This window comes from Heterodontus francisci, chromosome 37, assembly GCF_036365525.1.
Source record: "Heterodontus francisci isolate sHetFra1 chromosome 37, sHetFra1.hap1, whole genome shotgun sequence".
Lineage (NCBI taxonomy): Eukaryota > Metazoa > Chordata > Chondrichthyes > Heterodontiformes > Heterodontidae > Heterodontus > Heterodontus francisci.
In genome coordinates, this window is record NC_090407.1 from 10767969 (window position 1) to 10782918 (window position 14950).

The window sequence follows — 14950 nt, forward strand, 5'->3', positions numbered from 1 at the left end:
GCGGGGCTTGAGCTCATGCGGACGCGGGCTGGTTATCAAGCCAGCTTTTGCCAGTTAGTGAGTGAGCACGCGCGCACGGCGGGGCTGCGGGAGGAGAAGCTGTCAATCACGGTCCACTTGCTCGCGCAGCGGCGGGTAACTGTCAGTTAGTCCTCGTGCGCAGCTCGCGCGCGCACCGGCGGGCAACTGCCAATCAGTCACGGGGTGGGCGGGGGAGGGTAGCTGTCAATCATCAGTCAGTCCAGTTGCTCGCGCACGCTTTAAGCGGGGAGCCGCGGTTTCTCAGTCGCTCACACACAGGCAGCCGGTCGGGTAGGCAGCAGTGTTAGTCTGCTTCACCATTCAACTCCTCGTCAATAACCATGACATCCCGGAGGTAAGACGGAGCCACACTTCTTTTAAACTACATTTTGCACGCTGCTCCTTACAATTTAAAGTCAGCTAAGATTGTCAGTCGTAATTTTTTTCCCTAAAATCCTTCAACTAGTTAATGGTTTGGGAGCAGTGTCTCAATCCATGGGACTGGAATAGGTTATAACTCTAGCTCGATTCAATTTGCAGGCCCTCAGGGTAATGACAAAAAATACATATAGGATGTGATTTGATTTTTATTGACTATTGACCAAACTTTTTTTTAAAAATTGATCTGGGCTGATTTTATTTAGTTCAGAATTCCTAATTCGTCCAGTTGCACTTGTTTCTTTGGTATAAGATTTTAATAAGAACTCCCATGTTCATTTATGAATTTATTGAAAAAAAAATGTTGACTTTCAACTCGTTAATAAACTTTTTTGCCATTTATCTTATTTTTGTTGAGGATAAATGACAGCATTTAAATATTAAATGCAATTTGCAGTAACGTTCAGCTCACAATTAAATATATGGATTTTTACTCGAGGCTGCAACATCGGATATTGATAGAGAAATGTAATTAAAGCATAAATAGTTGATCGTTTTCTAGTGTAAGTGCAAATTCAAATGGCACTGGGCTTCTTAAACAAGCATCACAACGTAAGCTTCTCTATTAAAGCCACAAAAATAATTGTATTTATGTATTTTGTAAACATATGTAGGAGCACTCTGGTCAGATGTCTCTCAGAAGGTAGACGAGGCTTACTTTTATTCAATTGCATAGAATTGTAATTTGGTATGCAGTTTTTTGAGAAAGCTGTATGCTCCAGTTATGATTTTATCATCTGTTCATTGTAGGTCCTTTTTTGCAAATATAATTCTGTTGCTATTACTTGTATTAATACTGTAACATAATATAAAAGAACCATGTAGACTGTAACTTTATCTGATTAATCAAATCACTGGCACAAAACACATATTCAATGGGAACAACCTTTGTTCCAGATGATATTTGCATGTTGTTACATATGATATAGGTTTCATGCTTGTTTATTTGTGTTTATGTTGTACCTCTGCTTCGTAGTTCTCTTTAAAGTCCTTACAAATGACTGATTTTATAAATCATAACTATATTTAGGAGAAATAAAGATATACATGAAGGTGTGACTTCTGTACCAAGTCTGACTGTCTATTTCTGTTTGCTACCTTTTTAAAAAATGTTTAATACAATAAAATGTCAAAAATGGATACAATTCAGTAACAAGTTTGGTAAATGAAACATAGTATACTGTTTTAATGTTATTATCTATTGCAAGCACTGGTTTGAAACCTTGGTATACCCATTCAGAAAGCACAATTGGAATTTAATTGGTTCTTTTTGTGTAATTTTTGTTCGGGCAGCAATTGGCCAACTTTCAGTTGTAAGTCCCACTTATTTAGTTAGCAACATAAGGGAGATGATCTAATGGTGACATTGAATGAAAAGTATTAATATATTGGGGAGTTTACCAAGGCATGATAAACTCTGATATAAACTTGCTGTGTTGTTCACTTTTGCCTTATCTGCACAATTTTCACATTGTTTAGAAGTCAGTGCAATTCTAACCATCTGGTCTGTAATAGCATTAAAATAACACTGTTGCATTGAATAAGCTAACATCTTTAATTTTAAGCAAATTGATTAACAAATTACAAATTTATATAATTGTGAACTACTCAAATGTGAAATGACCCACTGAGATTGTTGTCATGTCAGTAAGTGTTTTCAGGTGGGATTTATTTATCTGAGCTGTGACTGACATGCTTACAGGAAGCTCAGATAGATATTGCAGATGCTGATGTGTTTTGCTGCCTTTGATGTCTCAGAAATCATGCCTCTCCACAATGCCCAGGAGCACTTTGGTCAGTACCTGATGCCAGACTAAGTAGTTTTTTTTTGAAATTTGGAAATAATTAATGATGGAGAGAGAGATGAAAATTTCCATTTTTTGTTTTGGAAGATTGAAATGGTGATGATGACAGCAAGAATCCAAACATTTATTCATGAGGGAATGAAATCTACAGGTCCAGTTAGACTATAAGCAATATTTCTGCTCCTCTTTCTAAACCATGCCACTCCAACCTGGGTATCTCAGAGGAGAACAGCATTCATAGAACAGTACAGCACAGTACAGGCCCTTAGGCCCACGATGTTGTGCCGACCCTTTTAACTGCAGAAAAGGTGACCAAGCTATGCTGTCTGCTGCAGGCTGACTTGCAGACATTCTCAAGGACTTGGACAGCTCTTCCCAAAACTGTGAAGTTCACAATGACATTAAACTTCTAGACAACACCATGTTTTGAGGTCATCACCAGGCACATCTGCTGGATAAGGCAGTCTGCTGTTCATTACTGTATAAAGCGAGTCACTGACATATTTTTCAGAGAAAACATCTTGTCTCTTTTCCACTGGGAAATTTGTCAACAACTGGAGAGGGCTCAGACCCTTACTGGCAAGCTTTCCAGATGTCCAATATAGATGGAGCATCTGTTGCCATTAAGGTTCCACACATTGACTGGAATGAGTACACAAACAGAAAGGGATACAATTCCATAAATGTTCAAATGGTTTCTGAACACAGAAATATAATGCTGTACAGCCATGATTATTATCCAGCAAGCATCCAGGATAATTTTGTTATGCAGGGATCCATATACCCTGCATTATTTGAAAATCCTGAAAGAAAGAACAAGATGGAATGATGTCCTCAATTAGAAACCATTACACAGCAACAGATCTTTGGACAGTGTAGCCCATTACCACATTTGTAATGCTGTTGAGCAAGGTCTGTGACCTTTCAACAGAACTGGATCTGAACTGTTAACTTTTTTTTTGTCTCTGTCTCTGTCTCTACAGATTCTGCGAGACCTGCTGAGTATTTCCGGCACTTTATGTTCTCATTTCAGAGTTCCAGCATCCACAGTATTTTGCTCTTAGTGGTTAATGCTTTTTGCCTGATATAGGAGGCTTCCTGTGATAAGCATGGATGGAATAGGTGGTGGGTACTGTAGTTGAGTCTGGTAGTGAAAAAGGCATGGAAGAAACTTTGAGCAGTGTTACAACCAGGTGAGAAGTGGTCTAGGGGTTCTCTCTCAGCCTTTGCCTGGTTTAACCGTAACAGGGTTTAATTTTTAGAAACACTGTTTTTAGCTCCTCTCAGTGAATTTTTGTTCACTGCTCCAATTGTAAGGCAAAGAAATCAGATAGGTTTCCTTAGCTTTAAAGAAGAAAGTTAGAAGTTTATTAATCTTAAACTCTAATCCAGTTAAGGACTATGAATATGTGACGCAACCATGCTAGTATGCATATGTGATAAACACACATGCAGATAGAGACAGACAAAGTAGAAAGAATAAAGGGGAAAAGTTTTAGGCAATATTTGTTAGTTATTTACTGTCCTTTGAGTTCAATGTGGAGTCTTTTTGGTTGCCAGTTTGTCCTGTGATTGCTTTGATGTAGGAGTCTTTTTTTTTTCTCGAGGTTTACGTGTCTTCTGTGGGTCCGGTGGCTTGGATGAGAGTGAGAGAAACAGCCAGGAGAGAGGCTTGCTTGTTCCAGCTTCAGTCGCAAGACTGCCTTCTGAATTCTTTTCTGTGTAGCACAAAAAAACATTGGTCATCAGGTCAGTCATGTGACTAACTGGCTTAACCATTTCTGCATTTGTGGACTCTATTGTCTTAGCAGACCCTCGAATGTGCTTCCTTACACCTTCAGTGTCTGGTGATCAAAATCCATTTGGGTTAATTGGATTGGGGAATAGTCCTTTGTCTCCAAGCAGTGTCTCTTAGTATGCAAATGTCCTTTCAGCCCAATGTCTGGTGATCTTCAAACAGTTCATTTCTTCACTTCAACAACAGTTTAAAATCAACATTCATATGACAAAATATGCCTCATTCTTGGCAGGGGTCTGCATGATCAGTATATGGCAAAAGCAGGTACGGTATTGGAAAATGTTAAGTGGTGGAAGTAGGTAGTCTTTGTGATGACTAGGATATGGGGTTGGAAACTCTTCTCGGGTCAAACAGGACACTAACTGAGTATTCAGACAGTTTATTTGAGCCTGAGTTGGGGATGGAATCACTGCTAAGGGTATGGCATTTACAGCAAGGGAGGATGATGGCTTTGGATTTCACAATGTTTAACTGGAGAAAATTGTGGCCCGTTCAGGACAGGATGTGCGTCAAGCAGTCTGATGACAGTGGATGGGTCAAGAGAGGTAGTAGAGAGGAGAAGTTTGGTTTTGTCAGTGCATGTATGGAACTGATCCTGTGTCTTTGGATGTTGTTGCCACGGGGTCTGGGAGTCTCCAGAGGTAATTGGGCAGGAAGAGAAGCCATTTCTGGAGATGCTCTGGCTCTATTAGATAGGCAAGAGCAGAACCATGTGAAGGCATTCCCACTGAGGTGAGCAACAAGAGATGAGGTATTGAAGGAGGATAATGTGGTTGACTCTCAAAGGTTGTGGAGAGAGAGAATACATCATGGTCATAGTGGACAAAAGATGTAATTTGTGACTTTGATTACAACTGAGAGGAAAGGACTGAAGAGGGTAAGATTTTCTTCTGAGAAAATAAATAAATTGTACTGTGGATGTACCTACACCGGATGGACTGCAGCAGCACAAGTAGGTGGCTCATAAGCACCTTCTCGAGGGCAATGGGCAACAGATGTGGCCTTGCCAGCAATGCTCACATCCCCTGAAAGAAATTTTAAAAAATTTCGCCTCAGTGTATATATAACAGAAAAAAAATGCTTTAAGTTGTTGCACTGAGAATTATACTGTTGCGTGCTGGGATTTCCTTTTTTGCAAGTTATTATGGATTTTTTTCTGTTATGGTACTGCATTTCCTAACCAGTCCCTTTGATGACCTTATCTTCATGGGCATATATTTTCCATTTGTTCTGTGCCAATTCTTTTTGTGTTTGGCTATATCTCCATCTCTGTGTGTCTGTCCAATTTTCAACTCCCTGGGCCCAGCAATGTATAATATGCCCACTCGTACATGGGTGAATTTAGACTAACAAGATTACGCATTCCATGTACTTTGTTTTTCTGATACTGAATGTAAGGAACGCTTGTTTCTCCCATGTCTCCAGCATTGTAATGGCAGATGGGCCGATAACTAACTTTTGTTTGCAGTCTGTACCTGTGCAACTTTTTTGGAAGTGCTGGATTGTATAGACTCTACAGACCTGAAATTTTAAAAACTATTCTGGACAGATTTGCAGAAGCTGCTTGTCCTTGTACTGTAGCAATCCTTCAACACCTGCCAGAGCAAATCTGCACTGTATTCAGGATGGAATGTCCCACTGGAGGTAGAGCTCCTACCTATAAATATGTAAACTGGCTGTTGTCAGAGATACTTCACTGGCAGACAGAAATCCTGCCCTGCTTCAGATGTACCCTTTGGTTCTGGTCTGGGGCTGCTTTTGTTTGTTATGTTACGACCGACAGCTGCAGTCAAAGCCCCCAATCAAAATATACGATTCCGATTGTGGTGGGAGAAACGCACTGTTAATTCAATCCTGTCCCTCCACAGATTGCCTAACATATCATTTTAAACTTTCCAAGTTAAAGAAAGACCCAGCCAAATTGTACCATCTATTAACCCCTGAATGAGGCTAACCAAACCAGGTGTCTTTAAATCAACAAATTAATTGTTTAATTAGAAAAACTAAAATCTTAAATACTACGAAGATATAAACAACATTTAAAATAGAAAAAATTAAGAGTCCTTGCAGATTTACACTCCTGCCAGATATGGAACAGTCCAAGGTTGCTTGAAGTTCTCACAGCCATCCAATTGGGGGAGAAAAAGGTTCTTCAACAGTAGAACAGTCTGTAGTCTAATTCAGAAGTCGAAATAATTGCTCCTTCTCCAGTGACAAATTTCAACAATTAACAACTTGCAAGCTTTAGAATTTTTGAGGGATGGAAGATTGTCACAGTCTAATTTCACTTCCTTCAGTTTAAATTATCAGATATCTATTTTGGCTTGACTTTTTAGAATTTTGAGAGTGAATGATGAATAAACAGACTAAATTCTCTTCCTTCAGTTGAAATGGTCTGAGAGCTCTTCTTTCAGGTGCTATCGCACTGCTGTCTGTCTGTTTCCTCTATAAGCCAGTTCAAATTTAAGTTGTACCAACGTATCTCTCGATGCTCAGTCCAAGTTGCTGTATCAAAGGCAACCAGGATGCACCCTTTGAAGCTGGTTGGTCCCCTCTCTGTATGGCTGTATCCAACAGCAACCAAAATGTACCTTCTCGGTATCTCCTGAGGCTTGCTTGTTCTTAAAGCAGTACTTTTGCTGTCTTAAAGACACACCACATATTTCCCAGAGAAAAAAAAGACAGGATCATGACAATTATATACATCAATGATTTGTGTATCAGGCTAGAATGAGTGGTGTCATAATTTACAGACAATGCTAAAATAGGAGGCATGGTAAATAGTTTAGAGGGCAAAGGAATTTGCAACAAGATATTGAAAGATAGTGGAATGGGCAAAAAAAGTGTTGGATTGAATTCAATATCAGTAAGTGTGAGTTGTTACGTCTTGGTTTATAGAAATAAAATTAATCACTGCTAGGCGATGTTGAAAAGCAGAAGATTTAAAGGTTCAGATTCACAAGGCATTTAAAACGGCACCTCAAGTTAATAAGATCATTTTTTAAAAAGCTGATGGAATTTTTTTTTTATGCGAAGAAGTATAGCATATAAAAGTCTAGATAGAATTGTGAGTGTATAAACCTTAGGATCACAGTTGGCGTACAGTATGCAATTTAGGACACTACACAACAGGAGGGGTGGCGCAGTGGTTAGCACCGCAGCCTCACCGCTCCAGGGACCCGGGTTCAATTCCGGGTACTGCCTGTGGAGTTTGCAAGTTCTCCCTGTGTCTGCGTGGGTTTCTTCCGGGTGCTCCAGTTTCCTCCCACATGCCAAAGACTTGCAGGTTGATAGGTAAATTGGCCATTAGCAATTGCCCCTAGTATAGGTAGGTGGTAGGGAAATATAGGGACAGGTGGGGATGTGGTAGGAATATGGAATTAGTGTAGGATTAGTATAAATGGGTGGTTGATGGTCGGCACAGACTCGGTGGGCCGAAGGGCCTGTTTCAGTGCTGTATCTCTAAACTAAACTAAATGTCATTTAAGGCAATAGAGAGGGTACAGCACATATTCATTAGGGTTCTGCGCAGTAGGAAGAAATACAAATCCGGAGAAAGATATTTTAAAAAAACTTGGGCTGTTTCGTTAGATTATGGGGTGATAGAGGTATTTAAAATTATGAAGGAAATAGATTTCTTTTTCAGTGATTGAGCCATCTAAAATGAGAGGACATAAATGTAGGATTTTTGTAAGTGATTTAGGATGGTGGGGAGAAACCTTTTCAACAGCGGGTTGTGGCATTGAGGATGCACTACCACAGTGAATGAGGTGAAGCGGAGATCATGTCAAATTTAACAGATTAGATCGGTAGTTGAAAGAAAAGGGGATTTGGGAACAAGGCAGGCACATGGAATTAGGACTACTGCACGTGCGGAGGGAAAACACCAACATGGACCGGTTGTGCCAAACGGCCTGTTTCCATATTCTAATTTCTATTTAATTCAGTTGACCAATAGCCCAAAATCCAAGCCATGGCCTTTTAGTTGCCAACTTGCCAATCAGTAGAAGTAGTATTTCCTGTTTACTTTATCAAAATCCCTCCTAATTTTGAACATCTCTCTCAGATCTTTGTTCTAGTGAATTTATTGACAAAAGTAAACTTGTAACAGATATTTACGTATCCCAAGATTGAAATTGTTTTCATAGCTTAAGTTTTATATAGGACCAGTTCTTGGCTATTTTAACTGAACTCTACAGAACTTGAAGGGATTAAGGTTTGAGGAAGTTGTCATTTTTTTCACTTTCTTAACATGTTCAGTGGGAAACTAGAATTTATGGACTTTTTTTGTACACACAAATAAGCCCAGAAAAATAGGACTAATTTTAACTATTGAAAGAATGCTATGTCGTGTTATTTTAGAAACATTCTTTGAAGATGCTCATCTTTACATGCCTGAGTGTGAACAAATGTTTGGTGATGTAGAGTTGGCTTTCACCAGTGAGGGGAAAGAAAAGGGTATGCAACCAACTCTAAGCCATTTTCCTGTACATTGTAGTGACATTACAGGGATCAAAGTATTTAAAAATAAACTGCTTTTTGCTAGTTCCTTTCATCCTTATACCATTTTGGGTATTTATATCCCCAGTTGCTTCTGTCTGTTCAGTTTGCCTTGCAAAGTTATTGAATACTTACTTTTTTCAGGACTAAGTCAGTTTTCAGATGAAATATTAAACAAAGCAGCAAGCTAATACAAAATTCTGCCTCATTCTTATAAAATGTGGAAGTATTTTGGAAAAGATTACTGTGGTAAGTGTCCCATGCTTGTGGAACTTTATTTGTTCTGGTACTCGCGAATGTCAGTTAATTAGAAACACAAATAAGTCAGATAACTCAAATTAGAAGGAATTACTGACTTATCTGGAATTGTAAAATTGAACAGGCAAGAAGTGAATGGAACTTTTAGAAAACTTGCTCTTTTTTTTTCCATTGTAACCTTTTTGAGGTTACTAACTTGGTAGATAAGGGACTGTCTATGGATGTTATTTATATGGACTTCCAGAAAGTGTTTGATCAGGTTAAGCACAAGAGACTGTTAGCAAAAATGAATGTGTGGAATTGGAGGCAACCTATTGATATGAGTAGGGAATTGGTTAGGAAATTGGAGACCGAGAGTAGTGGTGGTTATGCGTTCCACTTAGGATATGACACCCCAAGGGGTCTGTGCTGGGGCCTCAGCTTTTCACTATTTTGCAATGATTTAGATGATGGAATAGCGAACCATATATCCAAGTTTGCTGACAACGCTATTGGGCGACGATACACGTTGGATATTCAAAATCCAGATGGAGACTGTGCCAGCTTTTGGATTTTCCTGAATTCTGGATGGGATGCAGGGGACGGAGGGATCGTTGTCGAGCGTTTTTTCAGAATTTTTTGTCGGGGGCAGGATAGGACAACCTTTTCCCCTCGGGTCAATTGAAGCCCTTAAGTGACCTATTATCGCTGATGGGATTTTATTCAGTATAATGAGGCAACCTCCCCACGGGCTTGGGAGGGGGGGGGGGGGGGTGCGGCGGGTCCCTCCTCCATGGGCATTCTGTAGCCCACGGAGGACCCCCATTGGGGAAAAACTCAACCTCCTGAGAGGAGCAGAAGATTTCGGGGTCCAAATACAGAATCGCTAAAAGCTAGCGGATAGTTACAAAAAATAACTAGTCTTTATCTCGAAAGGGCTGAAATAAAAATTGAAAGTTTTGGGCTGCGGTTGTATAAAGTTCTGGTTAGAACACATTTGGAATACTGTGTTCAGTTCTAAGTAAAGCGTGGCTACCCGACCAGACCCGACGACAAGATTTTGGGTCGGGTCTCTCTTCCGAGTCCAGCATTCGGGCTCTGGTCAGGCTGGACGTGGACAGTGCTGCCTTGCTCCAGGAAGTAATCTTCAAATGAATATTCAGGACGTCAAGGCGGGAAACGTGCAGTCTGGACTCCGCACTCTGCAGTAAAGCCTGGCTACCCTTCCAAACCCGACTCTGTCTGGTTTGTGTCAGGTCGGGCATTTTAAAAAAATTAAAGGACTCTGGCCCGTTTTGGGTTTGGGTTGGCTGTTGTCTGGTCTGGCCTGGGTCGGGTTTTAATTTTATATCCAAGCCAGGCTTTAGTTTTAAGGACTGCACCTTAGGAAGGATATGTTGGCCTTGGAGAGAGTATAGTGCAGATTCACCAAAATGATACTGAAGATAGTTAAATTAAGCAGACAGGTTCCATAGACTAGGCTTGAATTCCCTGGAGTATAGAAGATTAAGGAGTGATCTAATTGATGTGTTTAAGATAAAGTATTTAATAGGGTAGATAGAGAGAAACTCTTGCTTTTGGGGGGAGCCCAAAACTTGGAGGCGTAATCTTGACACTCCTCAAAATCATCTGCAGAAGTCTATAATCCAAAATGAAGAATGAATTAAGTGGTGTTTCTGTGCACAGAAGGAGGGAGAACAATGAGATGACATGAAGCTGAGTCTGTCAGTGTTGCTGGGACTGACTCTGAACCACACATTCACCATTAAAGTTAGAGCTGGACCCTTCAGGGGTGATGTCAGATAGCACTTCACAGAAGGGGTACTGGAAATCTAAAACTTCCCCCCCCCCCCCCCCCCCCCCCCCCCCCAAAAAAAAGCTGTTGAGGCTATGTCTATTGAAAATTTCCAAACTGAAATTGATAGCACTCTTACCCGACAAAAATCTAACAGGATATGGAGCCAAGACTGATAAATGGATTTACGGTACAAATCAGCTGTGAGCTAACTGAATGCTGAGACTGGCTTGAGGGCTGAATGGCCATTACATTTTGAATATACAGTGCTTGCAGAAGCAGTCAGATGATGCATTCAGTTTCTTTTTGGCATGTTCTTGTTTGAACTGGGCGTAATCATAGAAAATGTATGACTCAGAAGGAGGACATTCAGCTCATTTGTGTCTGACGAAGAGCTACCCAGCCTAATCCACCTTTTTTTAAAAAAAAAAAATTCTTTAATGGGCTTGGTCTGTAGCCCTGCAAGTCACGGCTCTTCAAATAGGCATCCAAGTACTTTTTAAATGTGGTGAGAGTTTCTGCCTCTACTGCCCTTTTCAGGCAGTGAGTTACAGGTCCCTACTGTCTTCTAGGTGAAAAAATGTTTCCTCACTTCCCTTTTATAGTCCTTCTACTAATTACTTTAAATCTATGCCCCCTGGTTTTTGCCTCCTCTACTCTGGTAAATCAGTCATTCCTATTTACTCTATCTAGACCCCTCATAGTTTTGTACACCTGGCGATGGGAGTCGAGAGCTATGGAGGGCAGGCAGGAAAGTGGAGTTGCGACCACAACTAGATCAGCCATGATCTTATCGAATGGTGGAGCTGGCTCCTGCTCCTAAGCTCTATGTTCAATTAAATCAATCCTCAGCCTCCCCTGTTCCAAGGTAAACAATCTCAGCCTATTAATCTTCTTTACTAAAAATTTTCCAACCCTGGCAACATCCTTGTAAATCTCCTCTTCATCCTGTACAGTGCACTTGCATCTTTCCTGTAATGTGGTGTCCAGAACTCTACACAGTACTCAAGCTGTGGGCTAACTAGTGTTTTATACAGTTCTAGCATAACCTCCCTGCTCTATGCCTCAGCTAATAAAGGAAAGCCTGCTGTATGCCACCTTAAGCATCGTATCGACCTGTTCTGCTACCTTTTTTAAGGATCTGTGGACATACACTCAAGTCTGTCTGTTCCTCCATATTTCTTAGTATCTGACCATTTATTGTGTATTTCCTTGCCTTGTTGCACCTCCCAAAATGCATTACCTCTGGATTTGTTTCCCTTTCCACTTTTCTGCCCAACTGACCAGACCTTCTATATCTTCCTGCAGAGTAAAGCTTTCCACCTCGTTGTCAACCACATGGCCAATTTTTGAATCATTTGCAGACTTCTTTATCATGCCCCCTACATTTGAGTCTAAATCCTTTAATATAAACTACAAAAAGCAAGGGACTGAGTACTGAACCCTGTGGACCCCCACTGGTAACAGCCTTCCAGTTGCAAAACACTGGTTGCTTCCTGCCACTAAACCAATTTTGGATCCAATTTGCTACTGTCCCTTGGATCCCAAGTACTTTTACTTACTTGACCAGCCTGCCATGTGATCTTGTTAAAAAACCTTGCTATAATCCATATAGACCACATTCACTGGACTGTCCTCCTAAACCCTACTTGTCACCTCTTCAAAAAATGCAATCAAGCCATGCCGATCAAAGTGTCATGTCACCTTTTATTTGGGCTAGTATTCATTACTTCTCTGCACCCCACTGATATTGCCTAAGCCTCACAGGTTTATCAGCCATTATTTTATTCAAAAATATTAAAATGCTTTTCTTTTGTGTGAAATTTTTGAAAAGTGATGCAGAAATTTATAGACAACATACAGTTAACATCACTGAGATACTACTGATAATGGAGAATTGAAGGTATTCTCCAGGTCTCCGTTTACAAATTGGATTTCTGCAACTTCAAGCAGAAGGTGATTCAGAACACAGGGAAGTGACTTCAATTGTGATAAAACTATTAATTAATTATTGCTGTAAAGTAGCGTGAATTCTCCTTTAGGTAATCGGGACTGTATGAGCCAGCTGGTTAATGTTCTCTCCTAGTATAATTTTAGGCCTGCCTCTCTAAACAAAGTTTTCTAAGCTCATTGTCATGAAGAAATTGCCCAATTTAATCTTTTCCTTTTGTGTTCTGCGCAGAGAGGTATTTAAAGGTTGCACTGTTTGCATATTGGACGATTTTTTTTTTTTCTCTTCTACCCCAGTTTATGAAATGTGTTTCCAACTCCTTTTGGTGTTACTGTAGCTGAGGGGAGAGCTCCAATAATGCCTATTTGCATTGTCTCCCAGGAGCTGCCTGAGAGCTACTTTTAATATGGAATTAGTGTCAAAGTCAATCATGGTTGTGAAGAAAAAATATTTGAGAAGTAACCGGAGTTATTTCATACTAAATTGTATTAGTGGCCATACAGAATGGTCATGACACCTAGTAAAATGCATTTGCATTTGTCTTTATTAAGCTGTATATCAAACAGAATGGTCTGCAAAGTGAATTTAAGTTTGTATTGAACAAATGTATTCATACTTGTTCATAACCATAGGTCTTCAGTTTATTAATACGCTTCAATATTCAATCTTGCTCTTAAAGGAACCTGTGAAACACTGAGGCCAACGTAATGGCCCCAGTATTTATGGGGAGGCTGGATGGTGGTGAGGGCCTGGTGGAGTTCTGACAGGAAATCCAAAAGAGTGGATTTTCTGGACAACCTGCACTTAATTTATGGATCTGACCCATCTCTCCTCCTTTTACCTGCCAGGTTTCCTGAGGCCTGAGAAACCCTGCTAAAATGGATTAAAAAAAAAAAAAAAAATACTGCAGGGTATATCTTTTTATTTTGTTCACCAGGTTTCTAGCCCAATTGTCAGGCTACCTGCCTGTTGAGTGGGAAAGCCTGTGGCACAAGGCCATAGCCGAGAAGCAGGGAGGAAGAGATCATGGGGAAGGGGGTGTTGTGGTTGGTGGGGGAGGGGGGGGGGGGCGCGGTGGGTAGCAGGTAACTAGCATGGTCGAGAGGCGCCTCTGGGGGAAAGATTGTGGGTAGAGGAGAAAATCTTGTTCAGAGGCAGATTGAGAGGGAGAGATTGTGGTTGAGTGTGGGCTTGTGGTGAAGGGTGGCGAGATCGTGGGGGAGTGCATTGTCGGTGAGGGAGAGTTCGGGGACAGGGAGAGCATGGAGGTGGGGGGGCCGAGACTGTGGGGGAAGGGGATTAGGAGGTGGAGGTGTTTGTGATTGAGGGGAGCAAAGCAGGCAAGGCTGTTGACTTACTCTTGGCCTGCAGACGATGCTGTAAATGCAGTTAATTTATGGATCCAACCTATCTCACCACCTTTTACCTGACCGGTTTCCCGAGGCCTGAGAAACCCAGCTGAATGATTGATTTTTTTTTTAAAAAGCATGTGAAAATAGAGGAACACAACCTCCTTAAGAGCTTTTAGTGACTGACTGACTCGCCTCCTGAAAGTGGATTGATCCCATATCCCTTGGGAAAAAGTTGCACAGTGTTGAATGAAGTGTATCTGGGATTTTAATGGCATGCTAACATCATAATTACTACTAAACACCCTCACTGGCCCTGAAAAGCTAATTTTATGTTTTTGGAATGTAATTTCTCCATTTGTGATAAATTTCACTTTTAAAATAATTTTTTTAAAGTTTGTTGGTCTTTATTTTATCTTCTGTTTCAATCCAATCATAAACCATTTATTTTGCTATCTGAAATTTTAAAGGTAAAGGATTCATTGCTTTTAACTTCCTGGTTTCCTGTGGAGGAAGAGCTTTAGATTCCTGGGGCATTGGAACTAGTTCTGGGGCAGGAGCTAGAGGCCTGCTATCCGACCCGGACCCGACGACATGTGTCTGGTTCAGGTCGGGCACATCTTCAAAGTACGGTTTTCAGGCTCTGGTCGGGTTGGGTCGAGTCGGGCCGGACACACACGGTAAAGTGCTCTGCTGGTAAGTATTGAAATTTTAAAAAAAAAACTTAGCTGATCTGGGAGTCCGGGGTGAAACTGAGTCTGCGCAGTGAGCGAGTGACGTCACTATGACATAATCATGCATGCGCTGCAGCTTCCTGGAGGTTCTGAGTCGGAAGGTAAGTAAAGGGATGGTTGGATCGGGGCAGGGTCAGGTCGGGCTCGGGGCAAAATCGGAGGGGCGTGGGCCGGGTCGGGTTCTTTTTTGCTGACCTGAGCAGACCTCTATCAGGAACCATTGATTCAAAAGGGATAAGTAGCACCTCAGCAGGACTGGGACCAATGTCCTCGTGGGCAGGTTCTCTAGTGTGGTTGGGGAGGGTTTAAAGTAAATAGGCAG

At 41.0% G+C, this 14950-nt stretch overlaps 1 protein-coding gene across 1 annotated transcript in view; it reads left to right on the plus strand.

Moving 5' to 3' along the window:
* The first annotated feature begins 274 nt into the window (after positions 1-274).
* ptpn11b (protein tyrosine phosphatase non-receptor type 11b) overlaps positions 275-14950 on the plus strand; it is a 197853-nt gene continuing 183177 nt past the window's right edge. The window contains exon 1 of the mRNA XM_068017060.1: positions 275-376. Coding sequence (XP_067873161.1) covers positions 363-376 — 14 coding nt within the window. The 5' untranslated portion in view covers positions 275-362. The remainder of the gene's footprint in view (positions 377-14950) is intronic.